This window comes from Colletotrichum destructivum, chromosome 8, assembly GCF_034447905.1.
Source record: "Colletotrichum destructivum chromosome 8, complete sequence".
Lineage (NCBI taxonomy): Eukaryota > Fungi > Ascomycota > Sordariomycetes > Glomerellales > Glomerellaceae > Colletotrichum > Colletotrichum destructivum.
Window position 1 is genome coordinate 3,416,674 of NC_085903.1, and position 19,781 is coordinate 3,436,454.

The 19,781-nt window shown below is 56.2% G+C and overlaps 5 protein-coding genes across 5 annotated transcripts; 2 read left to right on the forward strand and 3 right to left on the reverse strand.

Annotated features, from left to right (window-relative positions):
* Window positions 1-206: 206 nt before the first annotated feature.
* On the reverse strand, window positions 207-3,614 carry CDEST_12895 (uncharacterized protein). Its single transcript, XM_062929051.1, has one exon. It carries the CDS (start codon window positions 3,274-3,276, stop codon window positions 220-222), a length of 3,057 nt encoding a protein of 1,018 aa, XP_062785102.1. The 5' UTR covers window positions 3,277-3,614; the 3' UTR covers window positions 207-219.
* Window positions 3,615-8,808: 5,194 nt separating this feature from the next.
* CDEST_12896 (Putative glycoside hydrolase, family 43) lies at window positions 8,809-10,857 on the forward strand. The gene is made up of 3 exons (XM_062929052.1): window positions 8,809-9,653; window positions 9,837-10,449; window positions 10,507-10,857. Exons 1-3 carry the CDS (start codon window positions 9,387-9,389, stop codon window positions 10,590-10,592), a joined length of 966 nt encoding a protein of 321 aa, XP_062785103.1. The 5' UTR covers window positions 8,809-9,386; the 3' UTR covers window positions 10,593-10,857.
* A 505-nt stretch (window positions 10,858-11,362) lies between these two features.
* Window positions 11,363-12,760, reverse strand: CDEST_12897 (uncharacterized protein; the record flags this gene model as incomplete). The annotated part of the gene is made up of 2 exons (XM_062929053.1): window positions 12,481-12,760; window positions 11,363-12,419 (listed from the first exon to the last, which is right to left on the reverse strand). The coding sequence occupies exons 1-2, from the start codon at window positions 12,567-12,569 to the stop codon at window positions 11,363-11,365; spliced, it is 1,146 nt and encodes a 381-aa protein (XP_062785104.1). The 5' UTR covers window positions 12,570-12,760.
* Window positions 12,761-15,769: 3,009 nt separating this feature from the next.
* Window positions 15,770-16,483, reverse strand: CDEST_12898 (uncharacterized protein). Its single transcript, XM_062929054.1, has 2 exons — window positions 16,371-16,483; window positions 15,770-16,302 (listed from the first exon to the last, which is right to left on the reverse strand). Exon 2 carries the CDS (start codon window positions 16,232-16,234, stop codon window positions 15,881-15,883), a length of 354 nt encoding a protein of 117 aa, XP_062785105.1. The 5' UTR covers window positions 16,235-16,302; window positions 16,371-16,483; the 3' UTR covers window positions 15,770-15,880.
* Window positions 16,484-18,115: 1,632 nt separating this feature from the next.
* On the forward strand, window positions 18,116-19,779 carry CDEST_12899 (Putative calcium/proton exchanger, sodium/calcium exchanger membrane region; the record flags this gene model as incomplete). The annotated part of the gene is made up of 3 exons (XM_062929055.1): window positions 18,116-19,241; window positions 19,333-19,553; window positions 19,621-19,779. 3 exons carry the CDS (start codon window positions 18,116-18,118, stop codon window positions 19,777-19,779), a joined length of 1,506 nt encoding a protein of 501 aa, XP_062785106.1.
* Window positions 19,780-19,781: the final 2 nt, after the last annotated feature.

Here is a 19,781-nt window from a genome sequence, read left to right on the forward strand (position 1 = left end):
GCTCGCTTGCTGTGGTCCCCGTATGTATCGCTTCGTGCTTGTCTTTTACCCGACCGCTTTTGCCACGGCCTGGTCCCATATGCGTGTGATCTTTTAAACATGGTTCTGTCGTCCCATCGTGCATCATCCGCTTTTCACACACACACATTTACACACTGTCTCTCCCCCTCTCTCCCCCCCAACCTACTACTACACTCCGTCCAACCACGAGCCGTCATCTCAGGGCTCGTGGTCGTCGATAACATCCAGGTCAAAGTCCCGGATTCGCGGCGCTGTGCTGTCCGCCTCGGAGCCGCCTCCATCCCGCATCCGTCGACCGTGCCCGCTCCGTGCGCTCCGCCTCTCCACCATGTCGTCGAGCGCAAGGAACCCACCCGATCCCGTAATGCCACCCGGGAGAGGCAGCGACGGGTCCGCATTCGATGCGTTGGACCGCGCGTAGCCTCCGTGGGAGTTGTTCGCGTCGTTGTGCGCGCCAACGTCCCGCCGGCGAACCGGCAGCTCCATGCCCTCGCCGCCACGCTCCGTACCCCCAAACGTCGCCGTGCTCCGCATGCTGCCCGGCCCGCTGCCCACCGCCGCCGCCCCCTTGACGTTATCCCGAGACCGCACTCGTCGCACGTTGCTCCCCGCCCGGCTCGAGGCCGGCGTGCGCACGCTGCTCGCCGTGTCGCTCTCGCTGACGACGCTGTACCCCGAGCCGAAGGGCGGCGCAGACCCCGCCGAGTAGACCGACCGGGTGCCGATCGTCGTCTGGTATCCCGAGCCCCGCGAGGTCGTCGAGGGCGGCCCGCGCGGGTACCCGTGCGGACGGTTGAGCCCGTGGACGGGGCTGTTGTCGTCGCCCGACCCGCCCGAGCTGTCGGCCCCGCTGTTGTTCGGCGTGTTCCACGAGTGCGGTGCCGTCCAGCAGTGCGACAGCTCGTGCGAGGCTTCGTCGTGCGCGCTCGACCCCTTCCAGGGTGGTACCCTGGTGCCCTTCAGGCGCGGGGATAGGTGGTACGGCACATCGTCGCGGTACCGCACGTTGGGCGCGTCGACCGAGACGCTGGCCAGCGTCTGCAGGATGCCGTAGATCAGGACCCACCGTCCCCGCCTGGCCACGGCCGGGTCCACCTCGGTGATGCCGTCGCTCTTCTCGAACTTGACAAACGCGTCGATGAGGTCCGACTGCGTAAAGTCCGAGCCCAGTATGTAAATGTTGGTGGCCTCGGTGTACGCCAGCTGCACCCGCCGTTCCAGCGCGCCGGCGCGGCTTCCGTTGTTAGCCGCCGCCGCGGCCGCCGCGCCGTTCTTCTTCTTGAACATGGAGTTCTCCTTGGCCGTCGGTGCCGGGGGGATCGACTCGGGCACCAGGGGGTACGGGTGCGGGATGTGCGGGAACCGCAGCTTGTTGTCGAACTCGACGAGCATGTCCGTCATGGGGATGTCCACGTCGGCGTCGAAGCCCTTGTCCTTCTCGCTCTGCATCATCCACTTGCGTCCCGACCGCGCCTCCGACATGTCCCAGACAATGTCGCGGTTTACGAGGTAATCGTACAGCGCGCCAAAGTCCCTTTGCAGCGACTGGGCCACGTTCCTCGTCAGCCAGATGTCTTCGCCATCCGAGTCCGGCAGTCCCGCGGTCTGCGCCGGGGGCCACGACCCCTGGGCCCGCACGTAGTGGTTCATGAGGAACTTTTGCAGCCGGTCCGCTGCCGCCTTGGCCGGCCCACCGACGCCGGCCGGCCACATGTCGCCGTACTGAAACTCGGATAGCCGTTCCTCGGCGGCCTGGACGCGGAGCTGCGTTTCCAGACAGGCCCGCTCCAGCAAGGCGCGGGTGATGGGGGTCAGTTCCTTGAAGTCGGCGCACTGCTCCAGCTGGCTGTACATGCCGGCGCAGTGCAGGAAGCTCTCGCGCCACCCCTCCTCCCACCGAACGGCGGAGCCCTCGGACCACGCCAGCAAGCTCACAGCCGTTTCCGGATCGTTGCGGACGTCGTCGATGCCGCGGGCGGACAGGTAGTTCAGGATCATGCCGACGTTGTCCGAGTCAGGGGGCATGTAGGCGTCCAGCCGCATGTGGAGGTCGGAAAGGGCTTGGTGGAGCGACAGGCCGACGAGGGAGGCATGGTAGAGCAGGGCGAATATGTTTCTCGTCGTGATGTGGGTTCGGAGCTGCTCCGTCTTGGTCATGTTGGCGGGCGTCGGGAAGTACATCTCGTACGAGATCTGCCCGTCGGCCTCGCCGAGGTCTTCCGAGATGGGCGGTGTCGGCTGGCCTCCGCGCATGTGCGGGCGCAGCATAGGCGGGGCGCCCTGGGGCGAGGGCGGCATGTAAATGTCCTCCTCGGTTGTCCCCTCGCGGAGGAGCGTGATGAGATATCTCGATTCGGTCGCTTCGATGATGTGTGACGACAGCCTGAAGGACGGGTTCGGGCGCGGTGCCTGGCCCTTGTGGCCGAAGAAGACGAGGACGTCGCCGTTGGGGTCCCAGAGCTCGGGGTCCTTGCGCAGCTTGTTCCATCTCTGGACCGGCCTCCCGGCGCCAATCCACCGCTTGATGGGCGGCGTTGTCGGTACGGGGGGCAGCTTGGATGCGGGTGGTGGTGATGTGGGTAGGTCGACGTCCTGGTGGCGCATCTGTTGCATTTGTTGCATCTGTTGCATCTGCTGCATTTGTTGCATCTGCATCTGCATCTGCATTTGCATTTGCATCTGCTGCATGGACTCGACGTTGAACTGTTCATAGGTGTATTCCTCGGACGGGGATATCGGGCCAGAGGTCTGGTGCTGGCCGGGCCGAACAGTGGCCACGGATTCGGGGCGGAACTCGGGTTCCTTGTCCTTGCGCTTGAAGGTAAAGGTCTTGGCCAGCCCCCTCCTGACGTCCTCGCTCTTCTTGTCCAGCCTGCTCCGGAGGCCCGACCTCTCGATGCCGGACACATCCTCCGTCTTGATGGTGGGTCTCCGAGCCCGGGCGTAGGCGAAGTCGTCGAGCGGGCCGGAGGCCGCATCGCGTCGGCCGCCCTCGCTGCTCCCGCTGCCGCTCCCTATGCTCGGGGTACCGGGCTTGACCTCGCGGGGCGGTTCTGAGAACTTGAGGAAACGCGCGTTGGTCGTACCGATGCCGGTGCCGACAGGCAACGACGCGCCCGTCTGCGGCAAGGGGAACTCGGGGATAGAGAAGTCGTCATGTTCTCCCACGACGCCACCAGTATTTGACCTGGCTCTTGCCTTTTCCTTTTCGGTTTGTGTGATCTTCTTGCGCACATAGGCGCTCCGGCCGGACATGTTGACGGCGACTCGGGGCGGGGAGGAAGGGTGTATCGGCGACGGTTGTCGAGGTTAGTCGAGGCGAGTCGAGGCGTGGCTCACAAGGAGTCGATCACGCGCAAAAGGGACTCTCGCTCACTGGATCGCCGGCTGTCTTGAGTTGCAGCAGTGTTGAGTGTTGTCGGGTGTGAAAGACGAGCTGCCGCTAGTGCTGCTGAGGGTGTCTGGCGAGTGACGCAGCGACGCCGCCCGTTGACGAGGCAAGACGAAGGTGAGTGAGCAAATCGAAGGATGAATTGAGAAAAACAAGGACAGTAGTGTACTGAGAGGCGAGGATGGGGGCGAGGGTAAAGGTGAAAATTGAAGGTGAAGGTGAGAGTGAGATGAGAGTGAGATGAGAGATAGGCCAATCCAAAATGAAGCCCGCGCGGTACGTATTCGAATCGGGCAATTGGAGGGAAGCGGGGCCAGCCGATAAGAGCGGCCAGCCAATACAAATGCGGATCAGCCGGCAAATGTGGGGTACACCGTCGACAGTGGACGACGGGGGGAGTCGAGTGTTCCTTCCGGGGGACCAATGGGCCCTTTGGAGGGGTGGGGTGGGTGCTAGCCTGCTAAGTGCTGCTGTGCCCCCGAACGACGGCCCGTTTTAGGTGACCGGTGCGTCTAGTTGCGCCCGCTGTGATATGGGCGGATGCGGCCGGTGTTGCCGTGCGTTTTTGTTTTATTCCTTCTTTCGGGGTTCTTCTGTCTTGTTTTTCTTTTCGTCTCTTGGGCGTCCCGAGTGTGTCTCCAGCGTGTTTCTCACTGATGCCTCGGAAAGTGAAACTGACGACGAAAATCACTGGAAAAGAAAGGTCCTGGAGGTGTCTGTCGGACAAGACGAAGGAGAAAGAGAGAAAGGATGACGATGATGATGATGGGAGAGGTGGGAAGGATCATGAAAGGAGACATGCCCCCTGGGTAATGTCATCCACCCCTCTCCAAGTCCCTAATGCGCTGCTGTACGACAGCAGACGACCAGGATCAGGACCAGGACTTGGACCAACCTAAGAAAACGCCCGTTGCTCTCTCGGTACGGAGATACCTTGCCTCATAAGACCACAAGACATTGGTCCTTTTGGACCATTCAGAATCCAGCCCTTACTGAACCGGGCATCCAAAGCCGTCGTCCCTGTCCGCACTCAGTCTTGGGGAGGAGACGCGAGACTGGCGGGCAACACTGCTTTCCTTTCGGTCAATCATGTCTTGGCCCGCGGACGACCGACCCCTGGACGGTGCTCTTCTCTTCTGGCCGAGCTCGGCTCCACTCTTCCGCTGTCATCTTCTTTGCCTCGTTGAGGCAGCGGGCGGCGTGATGAATCGACCTCACACAATGCACCGCCGGTTGTGTTAGGGCCATGCCAGACGGTCGGGGGTCGGAGAGGTCGAGGGAGACGAAGGAGGTTCCCCCCCTGCGGTGGGAACATCAACATCAATATCAGCATCGGGGATCCTCAACCCAAAGTTTACTCGGAGGAGTCTTTTGTTTGTCTTTGCCTCCCCGGCGCAGGCCACTGATGCCTAGACAGGGGACGGGGGAGCAGAGGATCCAGGCCCTTGTCCAGACGCGCCGCCGCCGGCCGGCCATGTCTCGTTGATTGATTGATTGACTGATTGATTGATTAGTTGATGGATGTGACATGGCTGATCATCGACCGGGGGGAGGGGGGGAGTGAGGGGAATTAGAACCGCAGCAAGTTCTCAACTCAGGCGGCGGAGGAGAGGGACGGCCGGCCGGCCGGCCATCCGACTTACTTTGACTTTCTCACTTGGGCGCCAATCGTGGAGTATCGAAATTGCATCTTCTCATGGCCGTAAACTCTTCGGTTTTAGCCTTTGGTCCAGCGTTGGTCATCATCAACTAATTATTTTGGTTTCCGGTGGATATCCCCTTTCCTCGGAGATGACCATCCCATCCATCCAATCATCCGAAGTCTCCGTTTGTTCGTTCATCCATTTCATCCATCCATCCATTCATTCATTCATCCACCTCGACGCTGCGCTGCATAATGTTTTTCAATGCAACAACACGCCCATTAAACCCAAGCCTTTGGGTCATAATCTCTGGGACCGCGTTCCGCCCCGGCTCCCTTGTCCATGATCCATGGGGTTCATGGGTGGGTTTAGGCAAGCAGACCCCTCTCCTCCACTGCCAAACCAACCGAAGGACAGTGAACAATGGACGACTGTATGACAATCGCAAGAAGCATCCATGACGGAAACGGCTGGCCGATATTCAAACCATCCCACTCTCTGCCCTATTCTTCTTATGCCTTCTGCATCTTCAGCATCCCTCTCCACTCCAAAATCCCCGGCAGTCTGCAGAGAAATCAGGCCTGATCTACCCCAAGCGAGAGTTCTTATCAGCGACCAAGCTGGAGCAGAAGCCCCCCTTGCAGCCGCACTAATGCAGGTGAGCTTGCTTGGCCATCATCCTCCCCATTTCACGAACTCATGGGCCCAGTCCCATCTTCTCAGGCTTGCGTTGTTTGAGGCAAGCCTCATCTCACTTCAATGAAAGGCGTCCTTGTGCCTTGCTGCGCCGAAGGTCCATATTCTCCGGATCCACATGTATCGGGATACTCATTCACCCCTTTTCCTCCATCTGGTCGTTACCCAACTTCCTGAACGGCCCAAGGCTGGATGGCATCAGTGCCCGAGTGGCCAGTCTTCATATCTGTGCCGAATCTCATCCGCATCGCTCCATTGCCTCCATCCAGAAGCTCCAAATTCCCTCCCTGCATTGGCGCACCCCTCTCTGTATTGCTAGGGACTCTTAAACTCTCCTGCAAGCCGTAAGCACTCCGTCCGGTCAGGAACCATCCTCGGCTGCATTGCATGCATGCCAGGGGGTCTCGAGATAAGGCGCAGAAACAAGAGCCTAGGGTCAATGGGATTGACAGAAATTTGTAACGTAATGAATCCAGAGCGTCGGGCCCCCCACACCTCTTTGGCCTTTGGGAATGTCACTCACTGAACCCTTGATGGCTCATTTCCATGTGGTAGCCGTTGTGGGCTTGGCAACTGGGAACAATGGTTCGAACTCGGTGTTGCGCATTGCCCGTCATAATCTCGCCTCCGCAAACACAAAAAATGTTTGTTTCGACTCTTGAGAACTGACGCATCTCGACGGGGTGGGCAACAGCTTGACCGTCTAGACACGTCTCGTTCCATCCGCTCCCCTTTGACGGCAGTAAGAATACCCTCAATTTTGGCTTTCCCCTTCTCTTCCCTCTCCCCGCACGTTGCGTCTCATTCTCATCATCAACGTTGGCTCTACATGGGTCTCGAGGTTGCTTGGTTATCCATGCTCCAGTCGGCGGTAGACACCCAGCAATGTGATGTGGTTTTTAGGCTTCTTCTGTACGGAGCAACATCGCTCGGAGTTTGCCACACCTTGAGGCTGGAGATCGGCGCCGGAAGCACTGGGGGGGCCGAAGGGGGACCGAGGGTAGACCGAGGAGAGGCAGGCTCGACGCCCGGAACCGACCACAGAGGAGCACGCCCCGATCAGAGAGGCGGTCCGCCGCAATCTCGGCACCAGGTCCGGCGACAATGTGACCCCCTTTTGGGCCGACGGGGGCTGGACGCACGGCGCTGGTGATGGCGTCAGCGGCCAATACGCCCGCCGCCCTGAATCCCTGAGCGATCGCCGTTACGGACAGACGACGGCCCGCCCGCCCTCTTCTTGGGAGGAAGTCATTTCCCTCCGTTCAACCCACGCGGTGGCCACGTTATTCCCACTCATGCCCACGCGTTTGATCCACTTGTCTCCGATGCTATTTCCCGATTCTCCTCCCGAGAGCCCATGTCCGAATCCGGCAGCGGAGTGCGTCGCGGTCCACCGGCGTGGTACACCACCGTACTGTTCATTCGCACGGGTAGGGACACATTGTGTTTTCTGCTGGGGTTGCAATATTGTGTGTACTGGTGGCTCACTCGGTACGAATGAGTAAGGAAGGCTGATAAAAGCATGTTGGGTTTCCCTCGAGACTCTCTGTTTCCTTGGGCCCTACTTTGTTTGGCGTGACCACGCATCGTTCTGGATCTCTCACTCTCTCTCTCTCTCTCTCTTCTCTAACTGCGATATACACCAGATGAGCGCCAGACGAACAATAAGACCACGCGCACCGGCATAGCCAGCTTCCAGATGAGCTTTGAGTCAGGACAGGACAGTTCCGACACGATACAGACGGCCGCGGGATTACAGATGCTAATGGGCCACGAGCCAGGGACTACTCCTCCCTGCTTGGGGCAGAATCCCCCCCCAGTTTCACACGGGCCATGTCGTGGCCAATCTCCACTGAATAGCGTGCAATGATGAAAACCGACAGGCCTTATATTGTCTCCTCTCGCCCACTCAATGATCGCTGATCGCGTTGATCACGTTGATCCGGACGACCAACCGAACGTGTGAGGAACCACGTCAAGTTTCAACCGACGCCGGACGGCTCGCTTGTGATCCCCAAGAACTTAGAAACATACAGACATGAAAGGTTGGGATGACAAAGGCGTGGACCCGACCCATGATACCGACTGTCGGATAATTACACGCAGCCGCCCCTTTTCCCAACCCCGAGTAAGTCCGGGGATCCTCCCACTCCTCTACGAATGCTCTCCTTTCAGGGCAGGGCCCCAGATGCAATGACACCGCAACGCAACGGGGGGAAACTCTCTCCCCCCACCCCCTTGTCTGCGCGTCTGTTTGACGATGGCGAATTCGGAACGCCCAACCCTTGCAAGTGGACGAGGACTTGGTCAAGACGGGTAAGACGGGCTATAAACCCCGTAGTCGGGAATACAGGATTCTTGGAAGAGTTTCAACTCTCGGGAATACAACCCGTCCAATTTGCACCGCCCGGGGTTCGTCTCGTCTGATTTGAGCGCTTGAGCTTATGGCGGCTTACAGATGGAGTACGCACTCGTCTTTTCTTTGGGACTGTCGCTCTTTAAAGTCTTTGGAGGGCTTTTCAAGGCACTCTCCAGCCCCCCTCCCTTTTCACGCTCGCTCGCCAAGAGGATGTTCCAGTATCCGTACCACTGGCATCTCGTCAGCTCTGCCGATCCTCAAACCTGGCGCAGGCGCCGGTAGTGATTTGACCGCCTAGACGCGAAGGAGGATAACTGCCCAACACAGCGGGTTCTGCCCTCCCCTCTCATGCACATGCAGAGAACACCCGCAGAGCTGCAGGCTGCATACGGCACTTGGAAACCCCGACTTTTCCATTACTTCGTGACCCCGATTCGCAAGGTCAACGTGACCGAATGCCGCCGTCGAAGCGGCCTCAGTGGGATGGTCTCCGCCCTCAGAGCCTTCCGTCCTGCGCACGCGGGCACGTTGAGCTTGAGTTACAATGCGACTGACTCTACACGGGTGACCCCTCTTCTTATGCGCGCCATTCGGACGGCGAGGTTTCGCAATCCCTTCCATTTCCGGCTGGGCCGTAACTGTTGCCCACTTATTTGCTTGTCAACTGCTCTTCCTCGTCTCCCTGTTGGGCAACTCTCTTTCTCCCTCCCTCCCTCTCTCTCTCTCTCTCTCTCCAAGACGTCTCGGCAGCACCACCACCACAGTTCCCGTCAACTTGCTGATGGAACCTGATTGAACCCTCTCGACTCGCCTTGGCCCAAGCAACCGATGCTCTTGACCCGTTCCTTCTTGCTTATTCGCCCTTGTCTTGATCTAGCTCTTAACTACGCTCGCTGCCACAATATGCAAGATCGGGCTGCTGCAACGTCTTGAACCAGCCCTTCATCTCATTGATGGAGCCTCCCCTGGCGTGTGCCCCAAGTATATTGCCCCGTCTTGCCATCACCGGCCGGGGCTGTCCCATCCAACTAGGCCAATTTCCTCCAATAGGGGCTTCGAGTGGATAGTTTCCCCCATGGCATTTCGAGCTCCTAGAGCCTGGTAGCCTCCGTTATGGAGCCTGACTACCGAGAGCCAAGCCAGTCCAGTTGCTGTTTGATCTCGAGTTCTTCTGTTATATGAACCGTTTCTTTCCCGCAGTGGGAACAACATCACTTCCTTTCCAGCATCACACCGACAACTTTTCTCTCTTTCCTCCCCGTTCTTGTTCGTCGTCATGCGTTTCGGTTCCATCTTCTCCCTCGCAGCTGCGCTGCTGAGCGCCACCGTCGAGGCGTACGGCAACCCCGGCGCCTGCTCGGGCCAGTGCTGGAGTCACGATCCTTCTGTTATTCGCCGCGATGACGGTACCTACTTCCGTTTCGAAACCGGCAGCAAGATCGGCATCTGGAAGGCTCCCGACTTGGTCGGTCCCTGGACCTACCAGGGCGCCGCTCTGCCCGCCGGCAGCAAGATCAACCTTAAGGGCAACGATGACCTCTGGGTATGTTCTTTTTTTCCCTCGTACCTTTTGCTTTCTGTCAACAGATACATGGGATGAATCGAGCCCGTTCACCACCCCTGCGGGAACCTTTTACGAGCAAGTGAGGGTTGAGACAGACGGACATGAGATATATCGCCATCGGTTTCTTACGTGTTACATGCTTACTTTGATGCGTTCTTCCAGGCCCCCGATGTGAACAAGGTCGGCAACCAGTACATCCTCTACTACACCGTTTCGTCCTTCGGTGTTCAGAACTCCGCCATCGGCTATGCTACCTCGCCCACCATGGAGTTCGGCTCCTGGACCGACCAGGGCGCGACCGGTGTCGCTTCCAAGGCCGGCAGCCGATACAACGCCATTGACGCCCAGCTCGTCAAGTCCGGAAGCACCTACTACCTCAACTTCGGCTCCTTCTGGGAGAACATCTTCCAGGTCCCCCTGAACGCCGCCGCCACCAAGGCCAACGGTAACCCGTACAACATCATCTTCAACGGCACCGCCCCGCAGCCTGTTGAGGGTCCCTTCATCTACGAGCGAAGCGGCACCTTCTGGGCCTTCTTTAGCTCCGGCTCTTGCTGCGGCCTCGACCGCAACCGCCCTACTCCCGGAAACGAGTACAAGATCTTTGTCTGCCGCGCGTCCTCGGTCAACGGCCCGTACACGGACAAGAGCGGCAAGAGCTGCACCAACGGCGGCGGCACTCTTCTCCTCGCCAGCCACAACAAGATCTACGCTCCCGGCGGACAGGGTGTCTTGGCCGACCCCAAGCGTGGCGCCGTTCTCTACTACCACTACAGTCAGTTCTCCTACTCCGGCGCGTATCTCCTGTGTGACGCCTCCTAACAGATTGTAGTGAACACCGATATTGGAATCGCCGACTCTCAAACCCAGTTCGGCTGGAACGTTATCTCCTGGTCGGGTGGCTGGCCTACCGTTTGAGGTGGTGGTTGTGTCGGTGATGACGGAGAGCCGTTGTGTTGTGGTGCCTTTTTTCTTGTCAATATTAGAGTCCAGTATATATCACGGGACTGATACATTCTTATATACATAGGCCTTTTTCTTGTGTTGTTTCCTTCTTTCCGAGGGGAACTGGCCTCATTTGTCTGGCACCAAATAACTCTACTTTGATTCCATTTCGTAAGACTACACATGACAGACAAGAACGAATGTTTCCCGTTCTGCATTTGATCAGGAAAGCCATGCCAAGTTATCATGTCAAGCCTCGACGGCCTTTCTGCCGACCAAAATTCAATACTTTGCGAGCACCATGCCGTGTGACACTGGCGGCTAGTGGAATAGAGCTCAAAAAAAGGGTTCAAATAGCCTTGATGGCGAGTTCGGTGAAGGTCTCACGGCTGCTATGCCACCAGCTCATGCCGGAGAGGACTGTCCGTATAGCATGGCCCTTGGACAGCTGGAGCAATGGTTTTCAGGTAGAACAATATTGTATTAACGAACTATGCAGTTTCCCGTCTCCACGCCGATTCTCATAGAAGAGGCCACCCGCTAGAGCGTACGATTCGGCCAAAGGACGTGATCTGATGTGCCAACCCTGTTGTTCCATCAAAAGAAAACAAAGCCAATATCAAACACGAAGGTGCCCGGTCTCGCCGAGGTTACAAGCTCCCCTCCCATTAAGTAACGATAAACCCGTTGCAGACATCCGCAGGCGAGCATGGCAAATGGCTCCAAGGCTTGATGATGCCAACTCAGGCTGTCTTCTTGTCCTCATCGGGACGGCGAGGACCATCGGGACCATCGGGCCCATTGGGCCTGTCGGGCCTGTCAGGCCTGTCGGGCCTATCCGGGCCATCAGGCCTATTTGGTCCGTCGGGCCTATCAGGGCCATCAGGCCTATTGGGTCCGTCGGGCCTACCAGGGCCGTCAGGACCGTCAGGACGACGAGGGCCGTCTGGGTTACGAGGACCACCGGGGGCGAGAGGAGGGTAAACCGGGAAAGCCGGGGCGATGGGAAAGCCGGGAGGAGGGGGGTAGGGAGGGAATAGAGGAGCCGGAGGGGGAGGACGTCTGTTGTCGTTGTCGTCGTCGTCGTCGTCGTCGTCACCGCCGCGGCGACCGCCTTCGCCGCCTTCGCGGGTGCACTCCGGGTCACCATTCCGGTTACCGTCGCGCCCACCGTTGTTGCGGTCACCGTCGCGGTCACCGTCGCGGTCACCGCCACGCTCACCTTCACGGTCACCATCGCGATCGACGCGGATGACCTTGAGGTCTCCATCGCGACCACCTCCGTTGCGATCGCCGTCCCGGCCACGGGTGACGCAACACCGCTTTCCGTCTCTGTCGCGGCCGCGGTCTTCCTCGGCACAGTTCTGGTTGCCATCACGGCCGCCTCCGTTGCGGTCGCCGTCGCCCTTCTTGTCGCCATCGCCCTTCTTGTCGCCGTCGCCCTTCTTATCGTCGTCACCCTTCTTGTCACCCTTCTTGTCATCGTCGTTCTTGTCACCCTTCTTGTCGTCGTCATCCTTCTTGTCACCCTTCTTATCACCTTTCTTGTCGTCGTCATCCTTCTTGTCACCCTTCTTATCGTCGTCATCCTTCTTGTCACCCTTCTTATCACCCTTCTTATCACCCTTCTTATCGTCGTCATCCTTCTTGTCACCCTTCTTATCACCCTTATTATCGCCATCGCCCTTCTTGTCATCGTCTGCCTTGGGCACTGAAGGGGGAGCGGCGGGGGCGGCGGGGGCAGCAGCCGGGAGAGCCGGGGTCGCTTGTCTGGCCACCAAAGTAGGTTGAGTCAAAGCCCTTTGAGAATTACCATGTTAGCACGACGCTATGAGTTGAAGGTGACACTCAAACTACATGCCTTTGCTCACGAGTGTCCATGCCAGATGGGGCGCCGTTGGCACCCATGGAGGCAGCCACCATGACGATGAGAGACTTGGAGAAACGCATCTTGTAAAACTGAAGCCCTGATGGCCGTGCTCAGTCTTGACCACTTGTCCTGTTGGATTTATGAGAGAGAGGTAGGGAGAGAGAGGTTGAGAAGCGAGCCTTGAAGGCGCTTGTGTGATGCTAGTAAAAGAAGGAAGTGTGATGTTTGGTGAATGTGCTGGAAAGTAGATCCAAAAGAAACTGACAGATGGCCGACGGTGTGTTCTCATATAAATATTCTTTGAAAGCCGGCTTGCACCACAAATGTTGAGTCCCATGCCATCATTTATTTCTTGCCGTCTATCTCATCGACGCAATGGCAGCCTTCTACGGGCAGCGAGCCCATCTCCATCCGTTCGTTCCCAACGACGATGACAAGCATCCACGGTTGGTGTTGTCAAAACTTTGTCATGCTGTTTGCATGCGACGAAGCCTATTTCCCTTGAGACTCCTGGTAACCGGCCAGACTCTGGCATTTGCGTCCCTGTGGCCTGGACCAGCTGTTGGCACTGTAGCTCGCTCAAGGTGAAGCCGCCGACTCAAGGGCCTCGCGGTCCTCCCAGAATGTCGGAACGTCTCTTTTAGTTCCATGAAAACTTTAAACAGCTCCAGAAACGATCATGTTGGGGTGAACACGATTCGCAATTCTTCTCATACGTATTTCTTGACTTTCCTAAGGGGCTGTACAAATCATACGACCGGGGTACATGTCTGCTGGTGCTAGAGATTATGAACACCATGACCGCTTCCAGGTTCGTCGCAATGCATCACTCAATGATATGCCATGACAACCGTTTATGCTACTTGGGAGCTATGACCACCTCCACCAGTTGGCGTCTTATTAGGGTTCTCCAGCGGTTCTCGTCACATTCATGGCTACGGCAACCGGCGTCATCGTTTCCTTGATGCCTTGGAACTTGTAAGCAAAATAAGCAGACCTACCGGGTTAGGCCAAGTACCAGATGTCTTATGCCGGGAATCTGAATTACCCTGTACGAGATGCTGAATGATGCCGCAACCAAATGTCCCAATTTAGCATTTGTCAGCGATGAACTTTACGAGATACCCCTCTGGTTCCTTTCAACTTGGCGAACACCACCACCACCACTAGTGGCAAGCTACAGCTTTGTTGGGTCGCCCGCCAATAACGAACCCTGGATGTGACTTCAGTGGGACGTCGCAGACTCCCATTTCGGAGCAAGTGACATGCTTTGTCACATTCTGTGAATGAGTCGGGTTGCGTAAACCTACAAGCACTGCGTACCCTGTGAGGAGTAGTAGCTGGATTTTTTCCTCCATGCAAACACGGCTATCAGCCGTGTGCGCATCGACAAGAAAATTGTTGCTCCAGGAATCCCTCTATCGACGTCTGCTAGTGCAAACCTGTCGCCGTTCGTCATGTTCCTGTCTTGATCAGATCATGAGCCCATAATAGAAATCAGTTGAAACTTGATCATTCGTTCCGAGGGACAGAATGCCTTGCTGACCAAAGCTACACGCTGTGGTCTAATACTTGCGATGGGTTATGAGGCTACACAAGGCATGAAATCCAAGACCGACATCTTAATGCTCGCCTACACAATGCAGAGCTTCGTTGCCTTGCTAGACACGTCTAACGATTCGAGGAGGAGCGAGTAAGCAAATACACCATTGGGTGTTCGAACTTATCAAGTGACATGACGCGCGAAACTTGCGGCTGAAATGACTGCTCCACGCCGCTTGAATAGGCCAAGATGTTGGGGGCGGTTAAACAGTCATACGGGCTAATGGCCAAATAAACAAGCCTACCTACCATCTCTGACTTCCCGGAAAACTTTGCCAATATGCGACAATGGATAATGCCTCCACGAAAACTGCGACTAGCATCAAATGCTAGGACGCTGGCTGGGCTGCTGCTCTATGCCTTCTGATTCGAATCGGGCGAAGACCATGCAGGATAACGCGTAATCCACCACCGAATAGAGAATGGTAGCTTATGCCTACCGTACGTTCAGCTTGAAGAATGGAAAATTTGAGACGCCATGAACGACGTATTGGGAAGAAACATCAGAGTACGCGTACACCCCATCAATAACATATCCCTGTTTCCCAGTTCATCCGAAAACTTCACAATGATTTTTATCTTAATGGCTGAGAGTTTGTAGACGACTAAGAGGCAGCGCAAATCTTTGAAAACCTCAGCGGGATGGTATGCGGCAATGAATGCACAACGCTATGACTATTCGCCTCACTTTGGGCAACCCATCTTCATGCAAACACCGCTTTATTTCAATCAACATAACGATGACCAATTGATGTGCGCTTTGACAGCATACGCAGGCTAGGGCAACATGCATTTATTGGCATCATGCAATCTCTCGCTTTCTGTGGCACCTCGAGAGGCATAGCCACAGAGGCGGTCTCAGAATATCCCTCTCCAGCTCATGCATCTTGCCGCTCATTCACGTCTACGTCGACTCTTGAAGGCATGGGTATCGACTCACTCTGAAGCAGCATGACAACACGATGTTGGATATCCTCTCCGCTTGAGAAACCTAGACCGCGCCAATGCCTTGCTGTCTACTTAGCATCGTTCTGGTGCCTACGCACAAGCCCGAATGTAAGCGGGCTGCGAAGAAGTCGAGCCAGTCTGAAAGGACCTGCGACCAAGTCACAGTCACAGACACCACGGACGAGACAGGTTTGACGAGACACCATGGAAGGTGTTAGTCGGACCGCCGAGAGCGAAGTCGAGAGACTCGGCGAGTCTACTGAAAGCACCGCGTGGTATACATGTACGTAGGACGCATTACAACCAGCGAAGCCGTGTGTGGTCTAACAGCAAGAATAGACAATCTCTGCTTGACTACTTAACCTCCATGAAGATAATAAATCATGAAAGATTGTCAATATGCCAGGACAGAAATATGTGAGTCACGGATGGAGACGAGCTGTCAATGGGGGGTCTCCAGATGTGTAACACAGCGTCCAAGTAATCTGAGCGAAACTACGGTCATCCCATACTGAACTTGAACGTTTCTACTTCCCCGGAGGCTGGGCAAAGACTTCGATATTACCAGTCTTGTCGCATATTATGCTGAAATATTTCTTGCACGGGGCTTGAGCTGGCATGGAAGTAAGAGCACGTGGACAAGAAGATGATATGCAAACAACCTCAGATTTTTCCAACTATTTGAATACACACAAATGCTGGATACTCTACGCCAAAGGCTGTACTGCCCAACAAGCCTCATGGGTCATTGTCTTTCCAGTATGCTATGGTTCCTCTGAAGGAAGAAAATAAATAAATTTGGTCAATTTGTTGAAGTTTCATCTCCTTAAACAACGCCCTATCATTCCATGCGGGGGGGACCTGGATATCCATTGGTTTCTTGGCCGTCTAGCCGTTTAGTGATGTTGCGTGCCAGATGAATGAGCTGCCTGAGCTGAAAGTCGGAGTCGTTTGTGCTGTTGTTAAGCTGGGCGCCAACAAGGCCAATGGTCTTGCACATGCTTATCAAGGTCTCGCGTGCTAGCTTGGAAGCAGTTTCAGGGGACTGCTGGCGGTATTGTTGGGCTCGCCGGTCCTCGTTGGAGGAAAAAGATTCGGGTTCGCGGAGAACTGTTAGGATAGAAGGAATGCCGGTGATTGTTGGGCTTCCGGGGTCTCTTTGGCCTCGGGCCTGCGTGGTGGGACTCTCTGACATTGTGGTGTCGAAATTGGAACAGCGAGGAGACGTTTTCCGGGTTAAGACGAGATTTACTTGTCGATTGACTTGGCGACGGCCGGTTAGTGGAGTTGCAGCAGCCATGATATGATGATTGAATGACTAAAGTCCTTACTTGTAGCTTGACTTGGTGCAATCGGTCTTGTAGACGGCGGCGGGCCGAGAATGACTTTATATCGACGTTGGAGGAGTAAACAGGCCAAGGAAGACCAGCATTTGTCACATTCCCGAGACTGGGAATGAAAGAGATAAAAAAGAAACGTGGCGGGGTTCTTGATCACAAGATCACGCCCTTTGTTCAGAGTTTCGCATCCGCCTCCTCATCAAACATCATCTGATGTTGGATAACGTTGTATCTCAGTGCAGCCGCCACAGCGATGGCCAGATCGCTATCGATTAAGGTTTCGGGGCCACTATGACGCCCCTTATGCCCGTTATTGGAAACAGTGAAAAGCAAGAAGAAAGTATGCCGCGTGACATGATTCGTGTGGATGGATGGCACAAGCCCCCACCCAGATCTAAGATGCTGCCGCATTGCTTACATAGGACTATCAAGTATCACCCTCGTGGCTCACCCCTTCACTTGGCGTATTTCAGTCATCGGTCGAAGCCTAACGATCAGGGAAGACAAAAAGACCCCTATCCTCGTCCGACGTGGCGCCAGCAGTGGCTCAGCGAGGGCGCAAAGTCTTGGCCCGCCGGTCTGGCCGTTTCCTGATGACAAGCCAACCCTCCCGAAGGAGGAGAGAAACGCGGGGAAAGGAGACTTTCTGCTCCACTGCGGTCGGACTGTGGAGAGACGACGGGCGTGTCCAGTCCCGCGGCATGCGGGCGTCGAGACCTGCCGGCGTCAGGCGGAGGAGTCAGAGAACGGCGCTCGGCCCCCAGATCTTAACCGGCGACCCCCCTCAACCCTCCCCATCTTGACGCAGGCATCAATGCACGTGGTGGTGGCGTCGTACGTAAGCAGCTTGTGTATCACAACGGTTCCGAACAAATCAAGCGGGAGACCGGCCAGGTGGAAGAAACCTCCTTCCCGATGGCGGTTGAATCGACTATGCTTTCCGTCGACTGCACGGCCAGGTTGGGGCGAGCGTTCAAGAAACTCGAGATGGCAGTCTTGGCAGATTGGGGACCCTAGATTACAATTATTCACACGTTGGCGCGGAGGCCCGGGGCATGTTTCTTGAGGTCTGACAATACAATGGTGAACGGTAACAGACATCCATCGTCGAATCGAGTCGTACACTGGGAATCCCCGTCGCCGTTAGCGAAGTAATGGAACCGTAAGGAATTAGTGGTGGGTGGCTTTGTAAGACAAACCAGGGGCGATAGACGTTGGAGATGAAGGACGAAGAATAAAAATGAGATACAGTAGAATCTCATGCTGCCCATGCGGCGGAATAGGACTAGAAGCGTTCCAGCCCCGACCATGCAATTAACTACTCTAGTGTAGTTAGTCACCTAGACGCTTGACCTCTATTATTCATAAATATACATACTTATCTGTTCGTCCAAGTGCAAGCTTTACATGCATACATACATACTTACTTACATGGGTGTTGAGCAACATTTCACGAGCGGTGCCAAGTTTTTCACCAATGCCAAGCCTTTTTTGGCGTCAATGTTCATCTGTTGAGTCTCATCCCCGTTCCCCCTCCTCTCTCTCTTCACTCAACTCAGGCGGAACTCGCTTTCGTTTTTTTCTTCTTCATCATCCATCGAACCCTTTCATCTCAGCGCCTCCCTTATCTCCGATCTCATCATTCCATCAGCATCCATCCTCCTCCATCAGTCCAACCCGATTCCCTGCAGTCATCTCATCTCGGAGGCCACACCCTCCCCCACCCCACCCACATCATGACGGACAACCACGGAGCCCGCACATCGCCAGCGGCCGGCAACGGTCGCTCGGAGCATAGCCACGCCCACGAATCATCCCCGCTTCTCCCGACGACCGCGTTCCGGGTCGCCCACGAATCCATCTCGAGCCGCATCGCGCACGAGGGCGAAAGCGGCAGAAGTGGATTTCATATCGGGCATTTCCTGGTCGTGCTATGGCGCAGCTCATGCACCGCCTCCATGCTGGTCAACGTGCTCTGGCCCGTCGTCCCGGTTGCCATTGTGCTCCAATTCCTCCCCGGCCTGCATCTTTGGAAGTTCGCCGCCGCTTACGTGGCCGTCGTGCCCTCGGCCAACCTCTTGGGCTTCGCCGGGCAGGAGTTCGCCCGCAAGATGCCAAAGGTCGCCGGCATCCTGATCGAGACGACCTTTGGCTCCATTGTGGAGATCATCCTCTTCGTCATACTCATTGCGAAGCACGATGCGTCATCTGCCGTGGACAATGGCGACGAGGGCAACCTGGTCCCCATCATCCAAGCCGCCATCCTCGGGAGCATCTTGACGAATCTGCTGCTCTGTCTCGGCCTGTGCTTCTTCTTCGGCGGCATCCGCCATGCTAGCCAGAAGTTCCACGCCATTGTGTCCGAGGTCGGCACCGGGCTTCTTTTGGTCGCCGCCTTTGGGCTTCTCATCCCCAGTGCCTTCTACTCCTCTCTCAAGTCCGAGGCCGTGCCGGCAATCCCTGGCTTGCGGGCGATGCACGAGAAGCTCACAGAGGGTGCTCTCCACGCCGATGTCCTGAGCATCAGCCGCGCAACCTCGATTGCTCTCATCGTTGCCTTTCTGCTGTACATCTGGTACCAGGCCAGCAGCCAGCACAGCATCTTTGACGAGGTCATCGAATTGGACGAGCACCGCGACGCGGACCGTGAAGCCGACATGGAGAAGCCCAAGTTCACCCTGACCGAGACTGCAATTGCCCTCGTCATATCCTTGGCGGTTGTGACGCTTCTTCTCGTCTTTCTGGTCCAAGGAATCGAACATGTCGTGCACAGCGGTGTCCCGGACCAGTTCTTGGGCCTGATTCTTCTCCCTCTCGTAGAAAAAGCTGCAGAGCATCTGACAGCCATCGACGAGGCTTGGGGTAAGTTGCATATTCCAGTTGATGATTTCTAGTTCCCGATTGTTCCAAACACCTTGGCTGCAAAAAATGCTGACACACATTCTCCATCCAGACGGTGTCATCAACGTCGCGCTGTATCATTGCCTTGCTCCTTCGATCCAGACCGCCCTTTTCAACGGCCCACTCGTCGTCCTTGTCGGCTGGGCCCTTGGGAAGCCGATGGACCTGAATTTTGAGATCTTCATGATTGCACTGCTGGTTCTCTCAATTCTTGTCGTCGGGAACTTCCTGCGAGACGGAGAGTCAAACTGGCTTGAGGGGGCTTTGCTCGTGGTGAGTTGGTCCTGCCACCAATGACTGAGAAAGCCGCGAGATTTCCCATTACTGACAGATCCCCAAGGTTGTGTATGCAATCATCGCCATTGCTTGCTGGTACTACCCTAATCCCGATGTTGCCACGTCCAATGGCCTGGAGGCTACGGAGGTGGTTAACATTACGATAAGTATCGACACTTTACAACAACTGCAGCGCATTCTAAGCGCAAACCTAGTCCACTAGTT